At 50.1% G+C, this 21,787-nt stretch overlaps 1 protein-coding gene across 4 annotated transcripts in view; it reads left to right on the top strand.

Annotated features, from left to right (window-relative positions):
• PARP2 (poly(ADP-ribose) polymerase) overlaps positions 1–21,787 on the top strand; it is a 108,155-nt gene that overhangs the window by 71,545 nt on the left and 14,823 nt on the right. For all 4 annotated transcript variants that reach the window (XM_087400392.1, XM_087400393.1, XM_087400391.1 and 1 more), the window contains exons 12-13: positions 859–918; positions 14,918–14,998. In XM_087400392.1, the coding sequence (XP_087256518.1) occupies positions 859–918; positions 14,918–14,998 (141 nt within the window). The remainder of the gene's footprint in view (positions 1–858; positions 919–14,917; positions 14,999–21,787) is intronic.

Below are 21,787 nucleotides of genomic sequence, written 5' to 3'. Positions count from 1 at the left end.
GATAGACTCGTCAGGAACAAAATATGTGCAACTAGAGTTGGCCTCCCCTTTGCAGATAAGTGCCAAAGATAGACTCTTCAGAAACAAAATACACTCAAATCTTTTGTCAAGATGGAGAGCTTGCGAGGCAACAGAAATTCTCAGTGAGTAGTGAGCTTCACAGAGAACTAGACCTGAAGGCTAGCACAAGAGTTGCGGCCCCCTCAAATATCCAATAACCATACTCTGGCTTGTACACAATCATTCAGCCTTTCTCCAAGTTGGTCTCTCACTTGATGATTGTTTGAAGGCAGACTTTCGAATGCATGCATAGTAAATTTCTAGGCTCTACTCTGCAGAGAGGTCTTCATAGATATACTACTTGCTTAGTTTAGCTACTCCTGAGGCTTCTTGAATGTGCGGGATGCAACAAGTATTTATACTTAGTCTTTAAATCATGTATTGTAATTAATCTGTAAATGTGGCTATTGGTGTGTTGTAAAACCATCAAAACCTTCAATAATTTTGTTCATGATACTTTGTTTGTGTCATGGAGAAATCTAATAGTGCCTTTGAAAAGGGGTATGGATAACAAAGCAAAGAAAATCATGGTGGTTAAATTTTATTGGGAATTTTATTTAAAAGAGTGAAGGTCAGTTTAGAGCAAGGGATATCATGCTGGTTGAATTTTCTTGGTTTCTTACTTAAAGGTTGGCTTTTTAATTTTTATTCTCTTGATTTGCTGACTACTCTTTGTTACTAGACATAGTTGTGTCACCTTTGCTATCTGGCAGAGCAGAGGGGATTCCTAGGGAGCATCGCTTATGCATATTGTGCGTTCATTTCGATTTGAAGACTGACCTTTGTATCGTATTGCAGGTGGAAGCACTTGGTCAAATTGAGCTTGCCACAAAATTACTTGAAGCTGGAGATGAAGCTGTATGCTTTCTTCTAGAATTGATTAATTTTCAGCCATTCTTTTTCAAAATCCAAGCTCATTAAAATCGTAGGTGCGGGAGAAAAAAGAAAGCTGTGTGTAGCTTGAAAATTTAGTTTTTTGAATGCCTTAATAGAATGCACTATAGCATGTGAGCTTCACAGTTTGCCACAGCATCATATTATAGACTTTTAATGAGATGAAATATTCTTCATTGTGGAGAGATATGTAAGTCAATGTAGATATGATTATGATGCAAGGAAGCTCGTCCTCGGTGAAGCAGGCTTTGGTCTTTTCACGTTATCGAGGCTTTGTTAACAAAGGGGTCAGGACCTAAATCTCTTTCAAGGATAAAATGGAAAAGGGATTAATTTCTTCTCAAGATCACTTAACCCAAAAAGAGCTACGTCAATAGATGAGAAACATCCTAGAAGTGCAAAATCCAAAAAAAGCTGCAAAATTAAAAAGGAAGCATCAATGTACAAAACAATCGTAACCTTGCTCTCCGTGGGACAAAAAATGCTTGAGCTGAGCAAGGCAAGGTTCAAGAAGAGAGAATTAAGCATTCGGAAATTAAGGTCGAGCATCTTGACAATAAAGCAACCACGAGGATATCTATTGTTTACAAGACAGTTGATTAGGAAACCCAGATTGAATTTTGAGGTGCTATAAAACCCAAGGCAGGGCGAGAAGGAGGGCCCGTGAAAGGCTCTCTAGGACTGAAATAGGAGAAGGGGGAGAGAGGGGAAGGGATGGAGAGGGAGAGGCAAGGGTTGAGTGGAGGAGAAGGAGAGGGAGAGGGGCTAAGGGTGGGACGGAAGCAGAGGGAGAAGCAAATAAGTAAGATATGGTCAACACGAATTAATTGACACAAAAGCGAATAGGGCAAGAGAGAAATTAATTAATAGGAGAAGTACATAGAAGCTAGGATTCAGCTTGGGAGACTTACCATGACGTGAGATGAATCAAATAACAAATTTTAAAGCGAAATTCATATGGAATGAAAAACTGGCTACATAAATGAACGTGAGGGGACTGTGGCAGAGCCCAGGCTTCTGAAGGGTTTTGAGTTGGATTTTCTTGCAATATGGAGATTGCATGGTCTCCACCTGCCGTTAACTGTTCAGAGAGAACACTAACAATGTTAGCTACTTTACACATATGTATCGACACTATGAAGTGTTTGAGTGATCTAGACCACACGTGAGGAACCATCTACAGTTTGAGGAAGTGTGGAGCAACATCAATGCATTGACATGGCCTCGACATGTACGGGCTAGAATGGCAGTAAAACCAACACTTGCGAACCAAAAAGTGAAAATAGAGTCTGTTGCATTCCAGTTTACAACCCACCAGAGAATTGGTCACCCTGATAACAACTACCAGACTCAGTCGTAAGTTGTGCTGTGTGAATAAACAAATACAAGAAGTGGTAAGCTGTGCTACATGAGCAACTTCTTAACCTTAATGTAGAACTCCGAATCATTACCAAAGCCAATTATGTAGCCAAGGTGCATTAGCAGCCTTGTATTGCAAATATTACAAAGTTACTTGAGTGAAAGCAAGTGTGGGCTTCGCAGACACATCCGAGAAAGGAAAGGCAAGCTGAGGTTCTGCTAGAGAAAGTCAAGATGGTGGAAATAACCTTGTTTCTTAAGCGAGTCGACCGTGAGGAAGGATCGTTTGTTCAGTGAGGCAACCAAATGGAGGATGAGGGGGAGAGGAAATGTGGCGGATGGGAGCAACTGCTTGAGCCCGCTCAAGGGGAAGGTAGAGGGAGAGTCTCCATGAGGGAGAACCAAGGGATGAATGAGATTAGAGGTTGCCAGCAAGAGGTAAGGAAAGAGGAACTCAAGGGAGTGCTCTAGTGTGCCAAGCTAGTAAGCACAATTAGTGGCCAAAGTGAGTTTTGGTACCCTGCCACCTTACCACAAGACAAACACCATAGAGGCTCTTTGAAGCCTAGCTACCTCTTGATCATGTGGGTCCTATGGGGGATGCTCTTTTGAGACCATCCAATCCCACATGTGGGATAATTATTTTTTATGGAGAAGGGACTAGTTTAAATGATGGGTAAGTAAACTTAGCATCTAGGTAAATATGAGAGGGACTAAGAACATTCGAGGCACTTTTTCATGAGAGGACTACTAGTAGATAGAACCAAGCTCCCATTCTTAAAGGCATTTTTTAAAGAGAGGGAATCCAAAGTAAAGAAATCCCCATTTTTAAGGGCATTTTTAGGCTTTATCTAGCCAGAGCACTATGAGATCCTACGAGGTATCAAAGGGAATGAGAGATCCAAAAATTATACATAATCTCAAGTCAACTTTATGGAGGAGCATGTTATTATACTTGAGAGAATCTAACCAAGGTTAATATCAAGGGAGTATGTGAGAGTGCATGTTTATGTAAGGCCAGGCTTTTCTTACAATGCATTGATCAAAGGATAAATTCCACACATCTGGTCATGCAGGACAACAAAGGATGCTTGGGACAAATTGGCTTCTCTTTATTAGATTCGCAATGAGGCACGTGTTGCATACTTAAGAAGGCAATTGCAAGAAGTCAGCATGAATGAAGGTGACTCTATGGATGCATACTTGACCAAGGTCAAAGACCTCATGGAACAACTGGCCAATATTGATGAGGTGATGCCAATTTCTCAGCTTGTCAGTACCACATTGAATGGGCTGCCAGATACATATCAAGGGTTTGCTACAACCCTTCGATTAGTGGCCATGGGTAATCCAGACCACTACTCTGATCAGTTAGTCACTTTACTTTTGCAGGAAGAGCAAAGTTGTGCTAATAGGCAAGTGAGACAGCAAAGGCAAGTTCCCAGATGGCTCCTTGACACGTTGAGGGACAGCAAAGAAGATCAACCTCTTGCTGCCTGGACAGGAGCAGGGAATAGATAGATGCATGGTTACATTCTTGAGTTTGCACTCCTTGCTACATCTTGGAATGAAGAGCCTTTGTGCAATGAAGAGCCAAGAGTGGAAGGATGTAATGCGAGATGAGCTAAAATCTATTGCCAAAAAGGACACATGGGAATTAGTAGATCTCCCTCCCGGCAAGCATGCCATTGGTACCCACAAATTAAAAAGGAAATCTGATGGCAGCATAGATCGACACAAAGCCCGTCTTGTTGCAAAAGGGTATGCTCAACAACAAGGCATTGACTTTGAGGAGACCTTTGCTCCCACTTCCAGTATTACTACTATTAGATGTGTCATTGCCATTGCAGCCCATCACCATTGGCAAGTGCACTAGCTTGACATCACGAGTGCCTTTCTTGATGGGGATCTGCAGGATGAAGTTTATGTGACACAACCTCCTAGCCTTGAGGTTGTTGGCTATGAAAACTAGGTATGCCGGATGAGAAAAGCCCTTTATGGTTTGAAGCAGGCACCCGGGGCATGGTATGCCAAAATTCATCTACACTTACTGTCCCTTGGTTTTAAGAATAGCCCTACAGAGCCCACTCTTTATGTCCATGGGAGTGGATCTGATTTTTTAGTGCTGATTTTATCCGTGGATGACATGCTGATCACGGGCCCTGATACTCAGCATATTGCAGCTTTCAAGGCTGATTTGCAGCAAGCTTTTGAAATGTGAGACATGGGACAGATGCACTATTATTGGGCATTCAGTTTGCTCGTGTTGAGGGAGGTATTATGATGTCACAGTCCAAGTATATTGGACAGCTCCTTGATCGTTTTCAATTTGAGGATTGCAAGCCAATCTCTACTCCAGTGGATCTTGGCTTCAAATTTTCAGCTCATGATGGGAGCCCACCATGTGATATCACTCTTTACCAGCAGGCTGTTGGATGTCTCATTTACTTATGCCACACCAGACCTGATGTACAGTATGCAGTATCCTAGCTAAGTAGGCTCATGCACATGCCCAGTTCACAGCATTGGCAGGCAGTGAAGAGGGTCTTCAGATATCTCAGAGGCACTCAGTATTTAGTCCTCTTCTATGGTGATTAGGGTTCATTTACCATGCATGCTTACACGGATAGTGACTGGATAGGTTGTTCCGACACCGAAGTGTCGCATACCGGCAATTGTTTTTTGCTTGGCAGTTCATGTATCTCTTGGCTCAGCAAGAAGCAACCAACAGTTGCCACATCCAGCTGTGAGGCTGAGTATAGGGCAGCCTTCACCGCTATAGTAGAGTGTGTCTGGCTTCGAGAGTTACTTACAGATCTTGGTATTCGCCAGACATCCTCCACTATGGTCTACACTGACAGCCAGAGTGCTTTGGCCGTTGCGCGTAATCTAGTGTTTCATGCGCGTACCAAGCACATTAAAGTTCACTATGATTATGTTCGAGAGCAGTTGTCTTCCAAGTTTGAAGTCTTTCGATAGGCTTTACACTTGGTTCCCTTTGCTACATGATGTGGCACCTTTTGGATGAACATGTGCCACCATGACCAGTCCGTGAGCCTACAATTCCCCTTCTTCATGGGCTGATAAGCATGGCTGGCCTTTTACCCTTTCCATGAGTGGCATGTGCTTGCTAACTTTGACTAGAGGAATGGGCTGAATTGGAAGTCGTCGTTTCTTCTTGTAAGAGCAAGCCAACTAGCTCCTCAAAATTGAGTGGAGCAACCTTGAGCATAATAGTCAAGGAAGTAACAAGCGTATCATACGAGCGTTCCAGACTATTAAGGGTGATAGAGACCAATTTCTGCGAGGTCATCGTGAATGTTAGTAATCTTTGCAATATGAGTTGAAATAGTTTGACCTTCCTGCACAAGTGATTGAGCTGAAGTCTTGCAAGACTTGATAGTGGACTTAATGTGTGTCTTCACAAACAATGCAGTCAAAGAGAAAGCTCGGGCATCCCTTCGATCAAACCTCTTCTGATCTTCTGTGGGAGCCACATGGGTAGTGGCAATAGAACCCTGAGTGGTAGTGGAACATTCACTAGAGCTAGGTGCACCAGGTCTAGTCTCATACCCACATGGGTAGTGGCAATAGAACCTTGAGTGGTAGTGGAACATTCACTAGAGCTAGGTGCACCAGGTCTAGTCTCATACCCATTTACAATGTCCCATAAGCCCTTTCCAACCAAGATATTATTGAGTGTAAACGACCACAAAGCATAGTTGGGTCCATCCAACTTATGTATGTTGGTCATGGTGCCAAAATTCTTATTGAGAGACATGATTGCAAGCTCAAGAATAAATGCAAGTGTACTGTAGAGGAAAAGACAGCAAATGGACAACTTAGATTGCTATGCAATCACTGCAATGGCATTCACTGACAGTGGCTGCTCTGAAATAGCAGTAAATCTGCCCCAAAAATTTTGCTCAAATCTCAATCCCTTCTAGGATATACAATGCAATCAAGCACTACATTGCTGCCCCAAAAAATTGTCCTCAACCACAGCCAAACAATGGCTCAAATGCAATATACTTCTGCCCCAAAAAATCAGCTTGAGTCTCAGTCAAACAATGGCTCACAATGCGATAGCAAACTCTTGCTCAATAGGCATCCAAAAGTGCATCAATTTACAGCCAACACTTGGGTTAAAAATTGCACAACACCTGAGCAATGATTTGCACTCAATGTGTAGCCAAAAACTGTGCCAAATGCACTGACACCTGTGCGAAGCAAGGATCTCGAGCTGGAGCAACAGCAAAAATCGACTACCAAGTTGAATCCGGAGCTGAAGATGCAAGTGGCAATGTGGGGAGGCCATGGGCAAGTTGGCGAGGCAATGAGCGAGCTGAGAGGCGAGGTGGAGAGGCGAACTATACGGACAGCAAGTCTGTACAGTACGGACTGTACAAGTTTATACAGTACGGATTGTATGGATGGGGAGGCAGTAGTTTGGACTTGTGCGGGTGTATGAAAGTGTATGGAAACAGTCCGTACGGAGCTGAATGGGCTGTACGGATGGGCAGATTTCGGGCGGGAGACACGTGCAACAATCTGTACAATTGTATAGATTGTACGGCCTTCTGGAAAACAACTTGTACGGTGTCTTTGGAGCTGAATGGCAGTGAATGGTGAGGCTTTTGGATTAGCAGGAGATCATGTCGATGGCGACGCAAGTAGGAGCTAGTCCAAAAGCTGTACGGCCACCAAACGAGTGTAGGTGAGCTCAGAAGTAGCAGCTTGCAAGCAGAACTCACTTATCCGCGACAGAAGTGCAGCAGGAGCATGAGGGAAGCAAATAGGCAGGCTGAATCGACTAGCTTTTTTTTGCCGAAAAAACAGTGCTAATTATATTACTTCGAGAACAAGATACAAGAGGTCAGCTTATAGCTGACGGGCTGCGTTCACAAATCGGACGCAGCCCTAAAAGGTAGCAAAATAAACCATCCTCTCACGGAGGGATAAGACGAGTATGAATGAACAGCCATCGGGGTGGTGAGTAATGCCACCGAAGGCCCTGCGTAGTCTGCGCGAAGAAGAGGCCCTGTGTGTCCTAAGCCCGGAGGAAGCGTCTCCGCTTCTCCTGACCGGCCCGGGAGTCTCCCTGAATCTGGTCCCACTGGCCTCTGAGAGTATGAATAATCTCACTCCAAATCTCCGCCATGATCTGGGCAGCCGATGAGGAGGTGCCACCTAGGATCTGCGCGCAGCGCGAGGTCCAGATGTGCCACCCTGTGATGCTGCTAATAATCTCCCAGACTGGCTGCCTCTCCCGGACTCCTGTATCAGCCTCTGCTAGGTGCTGTGGGATACCCTCGAGCGGTCCCCACGTCCCCTGTGTAATAAGGAAAGTGGGGTCCTGCTGGCATGCCTCGAATAAGTGATGAAGACCAGGTGCGGTGCTGCACCAACAGAACGCGCCCCAAGTGATCAATCCTAGCTCTGGTGCTGCGCGAGTAAGAATCCCAAAAGTCCACCTCCACACTTCCTGGGCGCGAGTGCAGCTCCACAGGCAGTGTTTTGGTGTCTCCTCATCCGCATGGCAAATCTGGCAGCCACCGTCCTAGCCTATCTGCCTCAACCAGCTCCCCACTGGAAGACCTTTGTGGGCAAGAAGCCACAGGAAGTATGAGATCTTCCGCGGCCGCCAGCTCTCCCACAAGGCCTTCCAGAATGCCTGCAAAAAGAACCTGGAAATACCCTGTGCGTACCAGCTGGGTCGCTGGGTGGGGGGGCGGCTCTGCATCCTCCCGAGAACTCGCCTGCCCAGAGTCGTACTGTAGGCGAAGAAGGAGGTCGGCCCCTGTCCTGTCACAATCTCTGGCCACCACCACTCTCCTGGGTCCCACTCAAGCTCTGACAAGGCCCGCCCCTCCCAGAGCCAAAGACGCCAAAGCTGCACCTGGTCCTGCTCGATGCTAGGGTCGGTACGCCAGACCTTCCCCAAGAGGCCTACGACCCGAACCCTCTGCCACGGGAGTAGGGGGTCGATGAGCGCACCCTCTCTCCTGAGTCGTCCATCCCCAGAAACCGCGAAGAAGGAGATAGAGGAGTCATCCAAACGTCCTGCGATCACCAGTGGAATGCCACGGGGGGTGAACTGTCCCAGCCAGCGGGTGTCACCAGGCATGAGAATCTGATGCTCAGGTGGAACCAACCAAGCAGCTGGGATCGCACCGTCGATCTCCGTGCGTCTCGCCTGGGCTCCACGTGCACCTCCAGCTGCGTCTGCAAGATCAGTCATCTCCAGATGTCTGTACGTATCCCTCCAAACACGAAGGGATCGGGCTGGCCCCCTCATCCAGCCGTCCCACCTGATATGTGATCTCTCCCCCAACTGAAGGCCCTCGGCATCTCTGACCTGACCGTTCCAGATAAGCGGCTGGCGATCGATCTCCTCCTGACAGCTGGGAGGGGACTGAATGAGACTGAGGCGGAGCCGCCTCCAAACCATGAGGAGGCTACGAACGAGTGGGGAGCGGGGCTGAGTGAGCGGGGCGGAGGTGAAGATCCACCTGAGGGACGGTAGCCACTCTCCACCTCGGCGCGGGACACAAGAGCCGACTCCCTGCTGAAGTAACATCTTCCACGTCTGTCCCCCTGGGGTCAAACCGCGAATGATAAGCTTGCCTAACAAGGCCTGACTCTGAAGCTCTGGATCAATTACCCCCAGGCCACCCTCAGCCTGCGGAAGAATGACTGTCTGCCAAGCAACCCTGGCTCTGGTATCTCTATGCCCATCCTCCCCAGACCAAAGGAAGTTCCGAACCAACCTCCTGAGCTGTGCCATGCTGGATCTCGAGAAGCACCAGCAGGAAGCCACATACCAAGCCGTGGCTAGGAGGACCTGGTTAACTACCAAGGCACGACCTGCAAGGGAGAGCTTAGCAGTGCTCCAGAAAGCCAGCTTCCGTCGGATGGAGTCTAGCACCGGGAGAAACTGCTGAGCTGGCGTGATGTCTAGGCCAACCTGGAAGCCAAGGTATCTAGCTGTCTGTCCACGTGGAATCCATCTGAAACCCAGAAATCGCCCCCACTGAGAACACGCCCCCGGGTCTGTGAGAAAACCAACTGATTTGTTCCAGTTGATTTTCGCACCAGCGGCCGAGCAGAAAACCTCCAGGGCCATCCGCACCCTCTCTAGCATCCTCTCATCGTCCTGGACATAAAGGGCTGTATCATCTGCGTACTCCGAGTCCAAAAGCTCCGTGTCCTCCCGGAGTGGAAGGCGAACACCCCTGAGCCCTGTGGACCTCGCCCGAAGGTAGTAAGTCATGGCCTTGGCGAAGAAGAGAAACAGGTAAGGAGCCAGGGGGCAGCCCTGACGTACTGATCTCTCCAAGCTAAAGCGCTCACCCATCCTGCCTCCAATGATGACTCTGCTAGACGCTGTCCTGTACAAAGCTGAGATACCCTGAATCCAACCTGCCGGGAAACCTAGCCGCTCCAGAGTCCCCTCCAAAAAGGACCAGTCCACGCGATCGTAGGCCTTCTCGAAGTCGAGAAGTAAAATGGCAAGGTGTGATCCGCTATACTGAGCCCACTCCGCCGCCTCTGAAAAGGTGAAGACATTATCCAGGATACTGCGATCCTGGACAAAGCCTGTCTGAGTGTCATGGACGAGGTCTGGGAGTAGAGGCCGAACTCTGGCACTGATCATCTTGGCGAGGATTTTGTAGGCAGTGGTAAGGAGAGTGATCGGACGCCACTGGCGGATCTCCTGTCTATCTCCTCCCTTCGGGATGAGGCAAATCAGTCCTGAGGAAAGGCTCTCTGGCATCTGACCGCTGCTGAAAATCCCCTGCAGAGCTGCAAGGAGGGGCTGATGGATCTGGTCCCAGAAGGAGGTGAAAAATGCTCGGGATAGCCCATCCTCACCTGGGCATTTCTGTCCGTCGATAGCCATCAAGGCCTCCAACATCTCATCCGAGGTGAACGGCGCCAACAACGTCGCCTGCATGCTAGGCTGGACCAGGGGTGGAATGTGCCTCCACACCTCCTCACGGGCACGACTAGCACGAGGGGCAAGCGGCTCCCGCTGGAAGAGGGTCCTGTAGAAGTCAGTGGCCAACCCCAGGACCTCCCCCGGATCCGTAACGATGTGACCATCCGCTGTCCTGAGACTCCGAAGCTGATCACCTGCAGCTCTCTGGCCATGCGTCCTGAAGAACTCCCTGCACATCCGGTCACCCTTCCGGGCCCAGAAGGAGAGAGAGGCGTGATAGGAAAACTCGGAGCGACGCTGGAGGGTCTCCTCCAGGAGGGCTCTGGCTCGAAGGGCCTGGATCCGAAGCTCCTCCGAGCCCGGGGAAGCCTGCTGGAGTCGCTGAATGGAGGCGAGGTCCCTCCGAAGAGCTCTCTCTCTGCCCCACCAATCCTGTCGAACCTGTAGGGCTGCGAGCTGGCAGATCTGGCTGGACTCCTGCAGAGCCTGCGCGATCGAGTCTACCAGATCCACGCCCTCCCCCCAGTCTCTGTCCCAAAGACTGCAAATGCTGCTACGCACGTCCACCCTTGAGAAGATGGAGTCGGGAATCCTGCATGATCGGGGGGGGAGAGTCTGGGCTGCCGAATCTAATGATAGGAGCACAGGCGCATGGTCGGAGAGTGTCGTTCCTGGAACTATACCCGCCTGGCCCCCTCTACTGATGGCCCAATCACTGACATAAAATCTATCAAGCCTCTCCAGGAGTCTGCCTCCTTCCCTGCGGAAGCCCCAAGAGAAGTCCAGGCTCCCGTGCCAACGCCGGAAGGACGGGTCTCTCCAACTGTCCCTCCCTCGTGTCGCGAAGATGAAAGAGTCCCAAGCTGACTGCTCTGCCTGAGCCATACTTGTGAACTCCGGATCTCTGCCCTGCTGGTCCTCCAAGGACTCCAGGTTGTTGAAGTCTCCTCCAACAATCCAGGAATCCATGTCTGGAAGAATCCCTGTAAGTGTCCTCCAGAAGGTGGCTCTGCATCGGAGGTCTGTGGGAGCATAAATGTTGAGGATTCCTATTTTGGATCCCTCCAAATTCAGGCCTACCCAAAGGGCTCGGCCTGGGATCAACGTGCTGTGACCGAAAACTTCCTGGGCTAACTGCTCGCACACGGAGGTACAGACACCCCCACTCCTCCCCTGTGCGCCGATCGAAGGCTCCCAATAAGTGTAGGAACGTCCAGGGAGAACCTTCCCGCAGCTACGGGAATGAGCCGCAGAAAGCTTGTGCTCCTGGAGCAAAAGTACATCCAATCGACCAATCACTGCAGGCTGAAGTTCCTGTCGCAAAATGAGCTTCCTGGGACCACGGGTGCCCGAAGAGTGAAACCCGTTCACATTCCAAGATACGAGGTGTAGGCTCATGGAGAGGGACGGGGGGCTGCGAACAACTGTCTGCTCGCGGTCGAAGTCGAAGAAGAATCAGACATATCGGAATGGAGGCGCTGCCGCTTATGAGAAGGTTTGGAGGGGGAGACGGGGTCGTCCTGCCCGTTCTTCAACACCTTCAGCAATGGCGAGAGGCCTCTGGTGCCATGAGCAAATGCCTTCTCGAGCCAGCTCGAGATCTCTGAAGTGGTCATCCCGTAGAAGGTTCGGAGTTTCTGTTGGGACCAAGCTCTGACATCCTGGGGGAGAGGCCATGACAGGGGGGGTCTGAGGATCACAATCAGTCGGAAGCGTTTGGCGGCGCAACGCCACCGCAGGCGCACATCGCCCTCGGACCACTGAGTCTCGAGAAGCTGCCCACCGGACGGGCCTATCCAGGAGCAAACCTGGGCGTGTGTCTGCTCTCTGAGAGCCTCCCAAACCGAGTCGTCTGTCCAGGTCTCAGTGCCATCGCTGAGGAACGTGAAAGCGAAGCTAGGGCCATCCCTGGGAGCCAAGGCAGCAATCTTCCCATCCGCCCCTTTGCGGAGCAGGAAGATACTAATGTCGAGACAAGCCGGGAAGGTCCCAAGGTCGGCCACATCCAGGTAGTCCCAGGGGCCAGATCTGTAAAAGTCTCGAGGAAGCTCTCTCTCCTGGAGCTGAGACCCAGCTGAGTCTGCCACTGAGGGGCTAGCGGGAAGGGAAGCCTGCTCCACTGGTGGTATAGACTCCGGGTGTCCTGCCAGCGGGGGGGGAGGGGGAGGAGGCTGCGGGATAGGCGACTCGGACTCCACGGAGGCGACTGGCGGAGAAGGTGGAGGAGGTGGAGCGGGGGCTGCACTCGGTTGGAAAGCCGACGGTGCAGCTAACTCTGTAGGAGAGGCGAGGGGGACAGGGGGGGGGGGGGATGGGGATGCATCTGGAACTGGGGCTGAGGGGGAGGAGGAGGAGACTGAGGAAGAGGAGGCGGGGGCTGAAACTGCGGGTCGAGCGAAGGGGGGGGAAACTGGGGAGAAGGCGGGGGAGCGGGAGAGAGGGGGATCTGAGGCTGTGGAGGGCGGGCTGCCGTCGAAGAAGAAGCTCTCCCAGGTCCCTGGGGCGTCTGCCTGTCAGGTCTCTGGAGTGCTGCTGCAGGAAGGGTAACCTCTGCCTCCTTGCCTTTATCCGAAATCTTCTCGTTCTTTCCTCTTTTCCTTCGAACCTCGGTCCAACCGCCCACTACCTCTGGACCAGACTCCGACTGCCTCGGCTCCTCCTGACGTGGCTGTCCGGGGGGGGGTGGGGGCGGAGGGGGCGGGGGCGGGGGGGGTCGAGACGAGCTGGCGAAGCGTGGACAAGCAGCCGCCAAGTGCCCAAAGCCGTGGCACCGCAGGCACTGACCTGGCTGTCCGGTGACTATCATGCTCTGGGTGATGCTGCCGGCACCTGTCACAATCTCGATCACTGCAGGGAGAGTCGCAGGATCCGCCACAGCCACACGGACTCGGGGAGCTCCTGCCGTGGTCACCGCGTCGGCAAAGGTGTCGTGCATAACCCAGCCAAAATGGGAGCCCAAGTCCCTGACAATCGGCCGCAACTCAGTAGCAAGCCCTGGAAAAACTAGTGTCACTGGGTGGCGAGGTATACGAAACCGAACATCGAAATCCGCTGCGCTGAATCCACGGTACCACGGGACTATCATGATAATCTTCCCATCCACCGATGTGGGGGAACCGGCAATCAGGTTGCTCGCAGCTTTCTCATTGGAGAGTTTGAGCCAGAAGATGCCCCTTCCCATAAGGGCCACCTCCTCAATATGGCCATCCTCTAGCAGGAGAGTGGACTGGAGCCAGTCCCTGATGGTAGACCTGGAGGGGGAGTGTCCAATGACTCTACCGTAAACAGAGGTACGAGCAAAGTCAATGGCAACCTCCTGAACACGAGATGATTGTTGCTCTGTCAGGATAACGCGGTAGGCATCTGGAGAGGGAGGGTCCGATTGGGCCTCCGGATCCGGGCAGGGGGCCGCCATACCGCCAAGACTAACTGCAAGCTTCCGATGAGGAAAAAACAGGCTGCTACCCAAGAAGGGGGACGAAGCGGGAGGTGGAGCCTGGGGGTGAGGCGGGCGAGGCGAAGTGAGGGAACGGGGGGGTCGGAACGGAGGGCGGGGTGAAGGCTGCGGGGTGCGGGGAATACGGAAGGGCGCGGAAGGGCGGGGGGGCGGGGTTGGAGTGGCGGGGGTGGAGAGGTGAAGCGGGGGGCGGGGAGAGCGGAATGGAGGCGGGGGGGGCGGGTGAAGCGAGGGGGGTCGGCGGGTGAGGCGGAGCGGCGAGAGGGGGGGGGGGTGAGGTGAAGCGAGGGGGGGGGTTGGGTGAAGCGAGGTGAGGCGGAGGGGCGGGGTGGAAGAGAGCGGAGGGGGGGGGGTGAGGGCGGCTGAGACGAGGGAGAGGGGGGGGAGTGGAGGCGAGGGGGGGGGCGGCGTTGGTGAGGTGAGATGGAGCGGAGGGGCGGGGCGAGAGAGCAGCGAGGGGGCGGGTTGGAGCGGGGCGGATGGCGAGGGAGCAGCGAGGGGGCGGGTTGGAGCGGAGGCGAGGCGAGGGCGAGGGCGGGTTGGAGCGGAGGGGGCGGGTTGGAGCGTGGGCGAGGGGGCGGGTTGGAGCGGAGGCGAGGGGGCGGGTTGGAGCGAGGGGGCGGGTTGGAGCGGAGGTGAGGCGAGGGGGCAGCGAGGTGGGCGGCGGGTGAGGGGGAGGGGGGACGGGGGTCGAGGGCGGAGGGGGAGGGATGGGGGTGGTCGCGGCGAGGGGAGGAGCTAGGGGGAGGTAGAGCTAACGGCGAGGGGGGGGAGGGGAAGCTTGCAGGAGCAGAGTCTGAATCGACTAGCTTTGATAAGAATGGAGAAGAATTGTGAACACAAGAGAACAAGAATTGAACGCAAGTGAACTCCAACTGAAATGTTCAACAAAATGAATTACAATCGAAGTAGTAGAACACACAAAAACTTCAAAATAGACTAAGTCCTAGTCTATCCTACACCACCATATCATTATATATATCTCTACGCATTGTGTCTCACAAGAAAGGTGATTCTAGTGTGATAGATGGGAGCTCATTTTTAAAGGGCATGCATTCATCATCCCACTTAGACTTGCTATAGGTAGAAGAGGGATCCAGGTGACTAGAATTTTGATGAGTAATATAAGCACATTCCCTTGATTACCAGTTTTGATTGCTTTGCTCTGCTAGTTTCCTTGATTATTGTTGCTTTGTTGTGTGCAGGATGATCCAACCTATACTCATTATCGGCAACTTAATTGCCATCTTGAGCCACTCGAGCAAAATAGTGAAGAATTCAGCTTGGTAAGTTATTTTATTGTTGCTTGAAATGGAAAGGATAAGGTTGCTTCTTGCTAGCTGCTCATTGTACTATGATGAGTTTGGTTTGTGAATATCTTGAAAATACCCTCCTCTTGTTTGTTAAAAAGAGAAATTAATACCTCGAATGGTATGAGTGCTCAATGAGCTTGTATCTAGTCACCTGGAAGTCCGGGGCATCTCCCAAGTACATCTTCTCTTGTGAAGAAGTCTCTTGCTATCTAGAACGAGATCTCATGTACCTAATGCAAGGCGAAATTTCTCCAAAAACCTTCAGAGCTGCTCTAAAGCATCATAAATTCCTAATTTGCAGGACCCTTGGGCACTTTGCTAGAGATTGCCCAAGGAAGAGAAAAAGACCCTCGAAGTCTTCTGGTGCGGCTCCTTCACATACTACCCTGTCTGCACCTCCCCTGCGGCTTGTACCACGCACTCCAAGACTACCAGGAGCAGCAGGGCGCCCTACTTCGCGCACCCTAGGACCACCAGGGGCAGCAGGGCGCCCAAAGCTTGCAGCACTCCTAGTACCACGTTGGAGAGCGGTTAGAGTGGCTCCTTTACCTCACGAGGAGACCCTTGATGCGGTTTAGACAGATGCCATCTAGACTCTAGAGGTGGATACCGTTGCAGCCTAGATACTACAGTTTCACATCGAGAGGGAACTTCAGATGCACCAGTCCCAGTCATTTTCGTTTCTGATCACGAGGGGGCTATCGAAACTTCTCCCCCTCAGACTGTTCATGCCACAGCTGAGGGAGTGTTTACACAGATGAGGACTATAGATCCTTCTTCAGCCCAGTCACAGGCCTCCTCAGCTCCCAGCTCCAGATCTGCTGATAGAGGCTTGGCAGGTCCTTCCTCCACGAGTGCAGGTCTTCTTCGCACTCCTCGGTGAGACTTGCTTCTCAGGAACTCTTTTTTGAGACTGGCTGATTCGGCGACTTTCATGGATGATGAGGAGTTTGTGCCCTCCACCTTAGGGGTCCCGGTCATTGGGATTCCTTTTGACAGGGCCTCCCCCTCAGTTGGTGTAGGGATCCTTTCACCTGTTGAGTTTCCTACCCTCAGCAGGAGTGTTTCGGCCCTGGGGAAGCTGGTCTCCTCTACTAGGTCGGGTAAGCCTTTCCATCCAGCATCCTCTTGTCGATGAGGATAGTTAGCTGGAACATACAGGGCCTAGGCGGAGTTCCACACCGTCGCCGTAGGCAGCCGATCCAGAATCACCTTCATCCAGGTGTCACTGGAGGTGCTATTGATATCCTTTTTATCCAGGAACACAAGTTGGATGCCAGTGATTGCTCTAAGTCTGGCAAACTGCTTTCTGGTCATACTTTTTGGTCGCCTGCCTTGGGCACCAAGGGGGGCACTTCTATTTCAGCTTCGTAGTCGGTTCTCCCCTTGGTTGTTGGACACGGAGTCATTATTCCCTCTAGAGCTCAGTGGATTATTCTCTTGATTGGAGGGTGTAAGGTTGGTTTCCTTAACCTGTATGCCTCCAACATTAGAGGGGAACGTGTCTTTATGTGGAAGGATCTGCTCTCTTGGGCCCCCATTGCGGATTCATGGGTGATTGGAGGTGACTTTAACATGGTTGAGTTACCGTCAGACAAAAAAGGAGGTAGAGAAGAGGGACTTCACTCTTTGGAGAGAGCAGCTTGGGATGCCTTACTGTAGCAGAGATACTTGGTTGGATGATGCCTTTCTTATTTAGCCACAGTCCCTCCTGTTCTCTTGGTCGCACAGGAGGCAGCAGATGCCTATTCATGCACGCATTGACAGATTCTATGTAGATGATTGGGCACTTGACAGAGATGGATCGGTATGCATTGCTGCTGGGATTTCCACTTCAGACCAGTTTCCTATTGTGCTGGCTATCTCAGAGCCTCACTTGAGAGGCCGATCTGCCAGCATCAGGATTCTAGATGCCTTGTACACAGAGGAGGACTTTACAGAGGCAGCCCTGCAAATATGGGTTTCTCATGTCCAGTGTGGGCAGCCATTGCCATCACAGGTAGCTGCTGCCCTTTCTGGTATTAGGAGACGAGATATACTCAAACGTGAGATTGGTGTTCGCCAGCAGTTGGCAGCTTTGCAGAGGGAAGAGCAGAAACGGCCTTCAGATGCTTGGATTCAGGAGTGCCTTGCTGCAGCAAGGGCTCAACAGCAGGTATTGCTTGATCAGAGAGCAGAGTATGCCTTTCATGCACGGGAGTCCTTCTGGATTCAGATGGGTGGCAGAGTCAATAAACACTTTTTCTCTACTCTTGGCCCTAGACATAGTAGAGAGAGTGTTTCCCAACTTATTGACTCACATGGGGTTTTATAGACAGATCCTGATGATATCTTGCGCATAGCTTCAGATTTTTATGTCACCCCTTCTTACTGCTGATCCTGAGACACGGGATAGAGAGGATGCTAGACAGGTTATTTGGCAGAGCATCCCTTTGTTGGTGAAACCGGATATGCATGTTTTGCTTGATGCACCTTTCACCAACATAGAGTTCAGGACTGCACTTTCAGCCCTTCACAAGGGCAAGTGCCTAGGTTCGGATGGCCTTACTCCCTCTTTTTTCATTGCATTCTGGGATATGATTGGAGACTATATTACTTCAGCCTTGCAGGGTATTTCGGACTTTGGTGAGATGCCCGGGTCGCTTACAGAAGGTCTCATCCACCTTATCCCGAAAGGAGGTTGCAGAAATCTAGTGTCCTAGTGGAGGGCTATCACGCTTCTAGGGACTTGTTACAAAATTCTGGCCAAGGCAATCAGCCTCCGATTGCAGCGTCTTCTCCCAGATCTTATTCATGACACTCAGACGGGATTTGTGCATGGCAGAAGCATTTTTTATAACATTTTCTCTTTCTGGGAAGCCTCAGAGTGGGCCATGGAGAGCGGCCAGAATCTAGCCATTCTACTTTTGGATTTTGAGAATGCTTATGACAGAGTAGATTGGGGTTTTTTGGAGGGCACCCTTCCTCGTTTTGGCTTTACTGATGCTTGGATTAGAGATGTTTCCTCCTTGTACAGATCAGCTTATAGCCAGGTACTTATTGGTGGGGTAAGGGGTGAGAGATTTCAGATTTCCAGATCAGTCCGTTAGGGATGCCACCTTGCTACTTTTCTTTTTTTGTTCGTGGCCAAAGCTATGAGTTTCTATGTTAGATCTCAAGCTGACATCTTTGGGCTGAGACTTCCCATTAGAAGGGAAGAGGAGTTACTTGACAGTGAGTCGGCATATGACGCATCAGTTTACTTAGATGCCACTCCATAGACGCTCACTTCTTTTAGGACAGCATTGGATTTATTTTGCTTGGCGGCGGGAGCGGAGATAAATTGGCATAAATCCAATGGCTTTTGGATCAGTGATGAGGACACTTCAGTTTGGGGACTTGACATAGGATTCACTTGGGTTCAGAGGGGTGTGCCTGTCAGGTATTTGGGTTGCTAGGTCGGCTTGGATATTTCTTCCACGCAGCAGGTTGGAGAGCATCAGGAGGAAGCTCCTTTTTTGAAGCTCAGCGAAGCTGGATCTTGCCTCTAGAGTTGTGGTGGTCAACCAAGTCCTCTTGGCCACGGCCTGGTTTGTTTGTTCTTATTGGTGCTATTCTAGGGACTGCATCACTCAGCTTAGGAGACCGATAAGAAATTTTCTTTGGAGTGGGCTTGATGGCACAGTAGATACCTTAGCCAGGGTGGCTTGGGTGACCCTCATCCTCCCTACACAAGAAGGGGGTCTCAATATTATTGATCTAGATTTGTAGTGCAGAGCTTTACTATGCAAGATGGTGGTGCGGGGACTTATGCCAGGGTAGGAACCGTGGAAGGCCTTTCTTATTAGCAACATACAGAGGTGCACACCTTCGTTAGAAGGAGACTGGATGAGCAGTATTAGGTGGATCTTAACCACAGCACACCTCAGATCACCTTCGTCCCCTCTCATGGTTGCCATTTTGAAAGCATGGGCCAGTTTCAGGAGCACTCTTCGAAGGATTCCTCCTTCCTCTCGTGAAGAGATTGATAGGCAACCCATCATGTGGAATGACAATATTTTAGATGATCATGGCAGACCACTTGGTGCCTCACTCTACATGCAGTGGTCCAGGTGGGAGAGGGGACCTGCATCATCTTTGGGGTCTAGGAAAGCTTTCCGCAGGCTCTCAGAGGAGACCAAGTCTCAGTTGACAGGACGTCTCAGATTGAGTGCAGGGAGGATCTTGCAGATTGAGGCAGTCCTTCCAGAGAAGTGGGTAGACATAGATGATATGCCACTCACTTGCTCCACTTGGGTAGGTACTCTTACAAGAGGCGGTGTTCCGCTTCAGGTTTTGGCCTTTCGAGATGCACAGGAGGATGCTTTAGTTTTTACTGTGCAGGATGGTGGCAGATTGCTCAGATCCACAGAGGATGTCTTGCTTGAGTCTACTTTTCAGCCTATCAGGGTTGTAGGTCTTTTGACATCATGATACCCCCCTCAACATGAGCAAACTGAATGCCCAAATAATAGTGCAGCTGTCCCATGTCTAACATTTCAAAAGCTTGCTGCAACTCAGCCTTGAAAGCTGCAATATGCTGAGTATCAGGGCCCGTGATCAACATGTCATCCACATATAAAATCAGCACTAAAAATCAGAACCACTTCCACGGACATTAAGGGTGGGCTCTGTGGGGCTATTCCAAAAACCAAGGGACAGTAAGTGTGCATGAATTTTGGCATATCATGCCCTGGGTGCTTGCTTCAAACCATAAAGGGCTTTTCTCAGCCGGCATACCTTGTTTTCAGAGCCAACAACCTCGAAGCCAGGAGGTTGTGTCACATAGGCGTCTTCCTGCAGATCCCCATGAAGAAAGGCAGTCTTGATGTCAAGCTGGTGCACTTGCCAATGATGATGGGCTGCAATGGCAATAACACATCTAATAGTAGTAATCCTGGAAGTGGGAGCAAAGGTCTCCTCAAAGTCAATGCCTTGTTGTTGGGCATACCCTTTCGCAACAAGACGGGCTTTGTGTCGATCTATGCTGCCATCAGATTTCCTTTTTAATTTGTAGACCCACCGAGTACCAATGGCATGCTTGCCGGAAGGGAGATCTACTAATTCCCATGTGTCATTTCTGGCAATAGATTGTAGCTCAGCTCTCATTGCATCCATCCACTCTTTGTTGTCAAAAGCATCTTCATGACACAAAGGCTCTTCATTGCAAGTTGTAGCAAGGAGTGCAAAATCAAGAAAGTGACCATGCATCTGTCTATTCCCTGATCTTGACCGGGCAGCAAGCGGTTGATCTTGTTTGTTGTCCTTCAATGTTTCAAGAAGCCATCTGGGAACTTGCCTTTGCTGTCTATTGACAGCTCTTTCTTCACTCACTGCATCATGAATAGTGGGATCATTTTGTGCTGGAAGAGAAACCTGCAAATCAGCATGGGGTACTGGCTGATCATTGCTTGTTGGAGGGCCTGCAGGAGGCTCATGTTGCTGGTCAAAGTCTACCTCTGAGGGAAGCAGAGGTAACCAAGAGTCAAAGGCATCAAACATGTCAACTTTTGGCTTAGCTTTGCAGTCCACAAGAGGAGAAGCCGAATCTTTAGCAAAGATTACATCTCTATTGACAATAATCTTCTGAGTATTTGGTTGGTATAACCAATATCCTCTACTCTCCTTGCTGTAACCAATAACTATGCATTTGATTGCCTTGTCATCAAGCATATGTCTCAGCTGAGATGGTACATGAATACATGCAAGAGACCCAAAAACTCTCATGTATGAAAGTGAAGGCTTCCTGCCTTTCCATGCTTCATAAGGTGTATTCAGCACATAGTTGGTACACATCACCGCATCAAGCCAAAATTTATTGGGCAAGGACTTGGCCTTAAGCATGCATCTGGCCATCTCCATAGTGGACCTGTTCTTCCTTTCAGGAACAGGATTATGCTGAGGAGTGTAAGGAGTAGTGCATGAGTGAACAATGCCCCGTGAAGACAAAAATGCATCAAACTCCTTTGACATGTACTCTCCCTCCGTATTTGTGTTGAGGGTGACAAGCTTGCATCATGATTCATTCTCAACCATATTCAACCACCTCTGAAAGCATGAGAACACTTTAGCTTTGGCTTTTAAAGCATATACCCAGCAATATCTTGTAAAGTCATCAATGAGAGTCATGAAATATTTGTACCCCCCAATGGCATTTGTCCTCATTGGGCCACAAACATCACTGTGCACTAGCTGCAATTTCCTTTGTGAGAATTTTGGACAATTCGTTTAAAAAGGAAAAACCGATGCATCTTACCCAAAAGACAACCCTCACACACATGTTTGGAAACTGTGTGAATTTGAGGTACATCATTTGCCATGCCCTATGAATGTAACTTTTAAGATGTTCTTGAATCTGAAATAACAAATGCTTCAATAGAGAGTGCAGCTGAGTGATCATCAAGGTGATAAAGCCCCTTTTTCAAAGTGCCAGTGAGAACTATGGCATTGTCATCACGAAGATCATATACGAGACATCTGTATCCATAAAAAATCACTCTGAAACATGAAGTGGCAATTGCTGAAATTGAAATCAAGTTGACTTCAATTCCAGGCACAAAAAGAACATTTGTCAAAGTGATAGGATGGCCTAAAATGGATGTGAGCTGCATATCTCCAATTCCTTTTACAGCATAGGAAGCAATATTAGCACATGTGACAGTCCCCCCTCGAGGTGCATTAGCTAAGGAATGAAACAACTGTCTGCAAGATGTGACGTGCTTGGAAGCACCACTATCAAAATAC

Source organism: Dipteris shenzhenensis, chromosome 29, assembly GCF_047967505.1.
Source record: "Dipteris shenzhenensis isolate YYH24624 ecotype China chromosome 29, Dip_SZ_1.0, whole genome shotgun sequence".
Classification (NCBI taxonomy): Eukaryota; Viridiplantae; Streptophyta; class Polypodiopsida; order Gleicheniales; family Dipteridaceae; genus Dipteris; species Dipteris shenzhenensis.
This window is presented reverse-complemented; position numbering and strand designations above follow the sequence as displayed.